The 7,235-nt window shown below is 62.8% G+C and overlaps 1 protein-coding gene across 3 annotated transcripts in view; it reads left to right on the top strand.

Moving 5' to 3' along the window:
* Window positions 1-1,510, top strand: part of RBM28 (RNA binding motif protein 28) — a 19,466-nt gene extending 17,956 nt beyond the window's left edge. For all 3 annotated transcript variants that reach the window (XM_015851184.2, XM_015851185.2, XM_015851186.2), the window contains exon 3: window positions 1,391-1,510. In XM_015851184.2, coding sequence (XP_015706670.1) covers window positions 1,391-1,495 — 105 coding nt within the window. In that variant the 3' untranslated portion in view covers window positions 1,496-1,510. The remainder of the gene's footprint in view (window positions 1-1,390) is intronic.
* The last annotated feature ends 5,725 nt before the right edge of the window (window positions 1,511-7,235 follow it).

The following is a 7,235-nucleotide window of genomic DNA, read 5'->3' as shown; positions in this document are numbered from 1 at the left end:
CACCTATGGGGTGGGCACCTGTATGGGGTCAGCTCTATATAGCTCTATGGGGGGCAGCTCTATGGGGGGCATCTATAGGGTGGGCACCTGTATGGGGGTCATCTATGTGGGGGGCACCTATGGGTGTCAGCTCTATGGGGGGCAACTATATGGGGGGCACCTATAGGGTCACCTATGGGGTGGGCATCTATATGAGGTCAGCTCTATGGAGGGCACCTATATCGGGGGCACCTATAGGGTAACCTATAGGGTGGGCACATATATGGGGGGCAGCTCTATATAGCTCTATGGGGGGCACCTATAGGGTCACCTATGGGGTGGGCACCTGTATGGGGTCAGCTCTATGTAGCTCTATGGGGGGCACCTATAGGGTCACCTATGGGGTGGGCATCTATATGGGGTCTATATGAGCTCTATATAGCTCTATGGGGGGCAGCTCTATGGGGGGCATCTATATGGGGGGCATCTATATGGGGGCACCTATGGGGGTCAGCTCTATGGGGGCATCTATATGGGGGGCACCTATATGGGGTCAGCTCTATGGGGTCAACTATATGGGGTCACATATGGGGGGCATCTATATGGGTGTCAGCTCTATGGGGTCAACTATATGGGGTCACATATGGGGGGCATCTATATGGGGGTACATATATGGGGGTCACCTATGGGGTCACCTATGGGGGTTACCTATAGGGGTCACCTATATGGGGGCATCTATGGGTCTCATATATATATGGGGTCACATATGGGGGGCACATATGGGTGGCACCTATATGGGAGGCACCTATGGGAGGCACCTATATGGGGGGCATCTACATGGGGGGCACCTATATGGGGGGCATCTATGGGTCTCATCTATATGGGGTCACATATGGGGGGCATCTATATGGGGGATACTAATATGGGGGGCACCGAGGAAGAGGAAACCAATGGAGGGGGCAGCAATATGGGGATCATCTATATGGGGGTCAGCTCTATGGGGTCAACTATATGGGGTCACATATGGGGGGCACCTATATGGGGGTACATATATGGGGGGCACATATGGGGGGAACCTATGGGGGGGGCACCTATATGGGTGTCATCTATATGGGGGGCACCTATTTGGGGGTCATCTATATGGGGGGCACCTATATGGGGTTCAGCTCTATGTAGCTCTATGGGGGGCACCTATATGGGGGTCATCTATATGGGGGGCACCTATATGGGGGGCATCTATATGGGGGGGCACCTATATGGGGTTCACCTCTATATAGCTCTATGGGGGTCAGCTCTATGGGGGTCACATATGGGGGGCACCTATATGGGGGTCAGCTCTATGGGGGTCACCTATATGGGGGCATCAATGGGTCTCATGTATATGGGGTCACATATGGGGCTGCCCCCCCAGCGCCCCATAGTGGAGTTCTCCCTGGAGGACCTTCGCAAACTGCGCCTCAAGGAGCAACGTCTGCAGCGCAGCCGGGTATGGGACCGCCCCATAGCCACCCCATAGCCACCCCATAGCCATCCCATAGCCACCCCATAGCCATCCCATAGCCACCCCATAGCCGGGCCATAGTTGGGCGGGGGCAAGTGGGGGAAAAGTGGTTCACTAGTGGCGGGGCGGGAGTTCATAGTCGCGAGGAGGTTCACTAGTGACGGGCGGAGGCCCCACGGTTCCATAGTGGGGGGGTCATAAAGTTGGGGGGGGATCACATAGTGGGGGGGGTCATATGGGGGGGCGGTTCAAGTGGGGGGTTCATAGTGGCGGGGGGTCATTAGTGGGGGGGGTTCATAGGTGGGGGGGGGTCCATAGTGGGGGGGCATAGGTGGGGGGTTACTAGTGGGGGGCGGGTTCATAGTGGGGGGGGGCTATAGTGGGGGGGGGTACATAGTGGGGGGGGGTTTTCATAGTGAGGGGCAAGTGGGGGGGGGTCATAGTGGGGACGGGTTCATAGTGGGGGGGTCATAGTAGGGGGGAGATGGGGGGTTCATTAGTGGGGGGAGCATAGTGGGGGGGGGGCCATAGTGGGGCGGGCTTCATAGTGGGGGGGGCATAGTGGGGGGGCATGTGGGGGGGGGTCCATAGTGGGGGGGCGGTTCATTAGTGGGGCGGTTCATAGTGGGGTTCATAGTGGGGGCGGTCCATAGTGGGGGGGTTCATAGTGGGGGGTTCATAGTGGGGGGGTTTCATAGTGGGGGGCGGTTCATAGTGGGGGGGGTTCATAAGTGGGGGGCATAGTGGGGGGGGTTCATAGGTGGGGGGGTTTCATAGTGGGGGCATAGTGGGGGGGGTCTTGTGGGGGTTCATAGTGGGGGGGTTCATAGCTGGGGGGCATTAGTGGAGGGGGTCTATTGTGGTTGGCGGGGGGGTCCAAGTGGGCAGGGGTCCATAGTAGGGGGTCATAGTGGCGGGTTTCCATAGTGGGGGTCATAAGGTGGGGGTTCATAGGGGGGGGTTCATAGTGGGGGGGGTTCATAGTGGGGGGGGGCATAGATGGGAGGGGCATAGTGGGGCGCGGGCATAGTGGGGGGGCATAGTGGGGGGGGCATAGTGGGGTGGGGCATAGTGGGGGGGGCATAGTGGGGGCATAGTGCGGGGGGGGCATAGATGGGGGGGGCATAGTGCGGGGGCATAGTGGGGGGGGCATAGTGGGGGGGGCATAGTGGGGGGGGGCATAGTGCGGGGGAAGCATAGTGGGGGGCATAGTGGGGGGGATAGTGGGGGGGGGCATAGGGGGGGGCATAGTGGGGGGGGCATAGTGGGGGCATAGTGGGGGGGGCATAGTGGGGGGGCATAGTGGGGGGGATAGTGGGGGGGGGCATAGTTGGGGGGGGGGCATAGTGGGGGGGATGTGGGGGGCTAGTGGGGGGGGCATAGTGGGGGGGCATAGTGGTGGGTAGGTTCATTAGTGGGGGGGGCATAGTGGGGGGCGGGTTCATAGTGGGGGGGGGCATAGTGGGGGGGTTCATAGTGGGGGGGGCATAGTGGAGGGGATCTATTGGTTGGTGGGGGGGGGTCCATACGCGGGGGGTCCATGGGTGGGGGCATTAGTGGGGGGTTTCATAGTTGGGGGGGGGTTCATAGGGGGGGGTTCGGTAGTGGGGGGGTTCGTAGTGGGGGGCAAGTGGGGGGTCTATTGTGTGGGGGGGCATTAGTGGGCGGGGGGATAGTGGGGGCGGGTTCATAGTGGGGGGGGGTCACATGTGGAGGGGGGTCTATTGTGGGGGGGGTTCATAGTGGGGGGGGATAGATGGGGGGTCATAGTGGGGGGGGGATAGTGGGGGGTCATAGTGGGGGGGTTCATAGTGGGGGGGTTCATAGTGGGGGGGGGCATAGTGGGGGGGCATTGGAGGTTCATAGTGGGGGGTTCAAGTGGGGGGGGGCATACGTGGGGGGGCATGTGGGGGGGGCATAGTGGGGGGGGCATAGTGGGGGGGGCATAGTGGGGGTAGGTTCATTAGGTGGGGGGGGCATAGTGGGGGGGGGTCATAGTCGGGGGGGGCATAGTGGGGGGGGTTCATAGTGGGGGCATAGTGGAGGGTCTATTGTGGTTGGACGCTGGGGGGTCCATAGCGGGGGGGGTCCATGGGTGGGGGCATAGTGGGGGGGGTTCATAGGCGACAACTGGGGGGGGTTCATAGGGGGGGGGTTCGTAGTGGGGGGTTCGTAGAGGGGGGGCCATCAGTGGGGGTGCTCTTATTGTGGGGGGCATTAGTGGGCAGGGGGGGATAGTGGGGGGGGTTTCATAGTGGGGGGGGTCATAGTGGGAGGGGTCTATCCTGTGGGGGGGGTTCATAGTGGGGGTGGGCGATAGTGGGGGGCGGCTCATAAGTGGGGGGGATAGTGGGGGGTTCATAGTGGGCGGAGGGTTCATAGTGGGGGGGGTTCATAGTGGGGCGGGCATAGTGGGGGGGCATTAGTAGGGAGGTTCATAGTTGGGGGGGTTCATAGTGGGGGGGGGGCATAGTGGAGGGGGGTCTATTGTCGGTTGGGGGTTCCCACTATGTGGGGGGGTTCATAGTGGGGGGGGTTCATCAGTGGGGGGGTTCATAGTGGGGGGGTTCATCAGTGGGCGGGGGGACATAGTGGGGGGGGTTCATAGTGGGGGGGGGCATTAGTGGGGGGGTTCATAGTGGGGGCGTCCTATTGTGGGGGGGGGTTCTAGTGGGGGGGGGCATAGTTGGGGGGGTTCATAAGGGGGTGGTGGTTCATTAGTGGGGGGGTTCATAGTGGGGGGGGTCGAGTGGGGTTGATAGTGGCGGGGTTCATGTGGGGGGTCCATAGTGGGGGGGTCATAGTGGGGGGGGGTCCATAGTGGGGGCGGTCATAGTGGGGGGTTCATAGTGGGGGGGGGTTCTAGTGGGGGGGTTCATAGTGGGGGGGGTTGCATAGTGGGGGGGGCATAGTGGGGGGGGTCATCAGTGGGGTAGGGTCATTAGTGGGGGCATAGTGGGGGGGTTCATAGTGGGGGGGGTTCATTAGTGGGGGGGGTCCACTAGTGCGGGGGGGTTCATAGGTGGGGGGGGCATAGTGGGGGGGGTCTATTGTGGTTGGGGCGTCCATAGTGGGGGGGTCCATAGTGGGGGGTCAAAGTTGGGGTCCTAGGGGTTGGGGGGGGCTTTGGGGGGTGGGGTCTTAGGGTTGGTCCCATAGGGAGATGGGGGGGTCCCCATAGGAGTGGGGGGGTCATTGGATTGGAAGTCTTGGGGTCCCTAGGGAAATGCGGGAGGGTCCTGAGGGGTCCCCATAGGACTGTGGGGGGGGGTCCCATAGGGAATGGGGGGGGGGGGAGGGTTCTTAGGGGGGTCCCATAGGCGGAGTGATGGGGCGGGTCTTAGGGTGGTCCCGCATAGGGAGATGAGTGGGGGTCCCATAGGAGATGGGGGGGGGGTCCTCATAAGGGAAGGTGGGGGGGGGTTCTTGGGGGGTCCCTAGGGAGAGATGGGGGGGTCCTGGGGGTCCCCATAGAGTTTCTGTGGGGGTTAAGGGGGGTCCCATTTAGGGAGATGGGGGGTCTTGGGCCAGCGGGTCTTAGGTGGTTCCCATAGGAGTGGGGGTGGGTTGGGGCTCCCATAGGGAGGTGGGGGGGGTTTGGGGGAGTGGGGGGTCCTGGGGGTCCCCATAGGCGGAATGGGGGGGGTCTTGTGTGGGGGGGTCTTGTGGGGGGGCCCATAGGGACGGAGGAGGGGTCCCTTATTGGGGGGGGTCCTCACCTGATTTTGGGCCCGTGAATGTGAGGCAGGGGCAGCCAGTCGGGGGCTGCGGGTGTGATGCCGGGGGGGGGCGTCCGAGCGGTTGCCCCCCAGTTTCAGAAACCCGGGCCCATGAAGGTGGGGGGGGCGGTCCTGGGGATGGGGGGGCGGATCGGGGGGTCTTGGGGGGGTCCTTAGGGGGTCTTGGGTGGGGGTCTTGAGCCTGCTGCCTTGGGGTCCTTTTGGTTGTTGTTGCTGCTGCTGCTGCTCAGCTGGGGGGGGGGACAGAAGGGGAGACGGGGTTAGTGGGGGGGGGGCACCCATGGGTGGCTGGGGGGTTTGGGGGAGGTTATGGGGGGCACCCATGGGTGGCTGGGGGGGTTATGGGGTATGGGGTGACACCCATGGGTGCTGGGAGGGGGTAAGGGGGGGACACCCATGGGTGCTGGGGGGGATTATGGGGGGGGGTGACACCATGGGTGCTTGGGGGGTTATTGGGGGGGTTTCATTGGGGGGTCCAAGGGGTTGCTAATGGGGGGGACACCATGGGTGCTGGGGGGGAGGGGGTTATGGGGGGGGCACCCATGAGTGCTGGGTGGTATGGGGTCTTATGGGGGGGTTTTTTCTTTAGTTGCGGGTCACCCATGGTGGTGGTGGGTTATGTGAGGGTGACACCCATGGGTGCTGCGGGGGGGGTTATGGGGGTCTTTATGGGGGGTCTGTATGGGCGGGGGTCACCATTGGGTGCTGGGAAGGAGCGGTGTATATGGGGGGGTGCCACCCATGGGTGCTGGTGAGGGGGGGGGTGTGGGGGGGGTGCCACCGCATGGGTGCTGGGGGGTTGATGGGGGGGGTCACCCTGGGTGCTGGGGGGTTGGTTATGGGGGGGGCACCCATGCGGTTCTGGGGGGGTTATGGGGGGGGGGTTCATGAGGGGTTCTTATAGGGGTGGTGGTTTATGGGGGGCACCCATGGAGTGCTGGGGGGGTTAGCTAGGGGGGTCACCCATGGGTGCTGGGAGGTTATAGGGGGGGGACACCCAGGGTGCTGCCAGGGTAAGGGGGTGACACCCCATGGGTTGCTGTGGGAGCCATGGGGGCGGCACCCATGGGTGCTGGGGGGGGGTAATGGGGGGGCACCATGGTTTGGTGGGGGTAATGGGACACCAGGGTGCTGGGGGTTATGGGGGGCACCCATGGGTGCTGGGGGGGGCTTATGGGGGGTTAATGGTGGAGGGCACCCATGGGTGCTGGGGGTTATTGGGGGGGTCTCACCCATGGGTGCGCGGGGGGGGTTATGGGGGTAGACACCCATGGGTGCTGGGGGGGTTAAGGGGGGGGGGACCCAGGGTTCTAGGGGCGTTACAGGGGGGGGGCACCCATGGGTGTGGGGGTGTTATGGGGGGGGGTTACACCCATGGGTGCTTGGGGGGGTTAGGGGGGGGGCACCATGGGCTGCTGGGGGGTTCATGGGGGGTTTATGGGGTGGGCTATGGGGTGGTTATGGGTGGTTATGGGGGGTTTATGGGGGTGGTTATGGGGGGTTTGGGGTGGCTATGGGGTGGCTATGGGGTGGCTATGGGGTGGTTATGGGGTGCTATGGGGTGGCTATGGGGGGCTATGGGGTGGTTATGGGGTGCTATGGGGGTGGTTATTGGCAGGTGGTTATGGTGGTTATGGCGGGTGGCTATGGGGGTGGTTTGGGGTGGTTATGGCGTGGCCTTATGGGGTGGTTATGGGGTGGCTTATGGGGTGGCTATGGGGTGGTTATGGGGTGGTTCTGGGTGTTATTGGGGTGGCTTATGGGGTGGTTATGGGCGTGGCTATGGGGGTGGTATGGGGTGGTGTTTGGGGCGTGGTTATGGGTGGCTATGGGGTGGCTATGCGGTGGTTATGGGGTGGCTATGGGGTGGGCTATGGGGTGGTCTGGGTGGTTCTGGAGGTAGGTTATGGCCAACGAGGTGGCTATTGGCCGTGGCTATGGGATGGCATATGGGCGGTTATGGGGTAAGGTTATGGGGTGGCTCATGGGGTGGCTATGGAAGGTGGTTATGGGGT

Source organism: Coturnix japonica, unplaced genomic scaffold (genome assembly GCF_001577835.2).
Source record: "Coturnix japonica isolate 7356 unplaced genomic scaffold, Coturnix japonica 2.1 chrUnrandom758, whole genome shotgun sequence".
NCBI classification, from domain to species: domain Eukaryota; kingdom Metazoa; phylum Chordata; class Aves; order Galliformes; family Phasianidae; genus Coturnix; species Coturnix japonica.
This window is presented reverse-complemented; position numbering and strand designations above follow the sequence as displayed.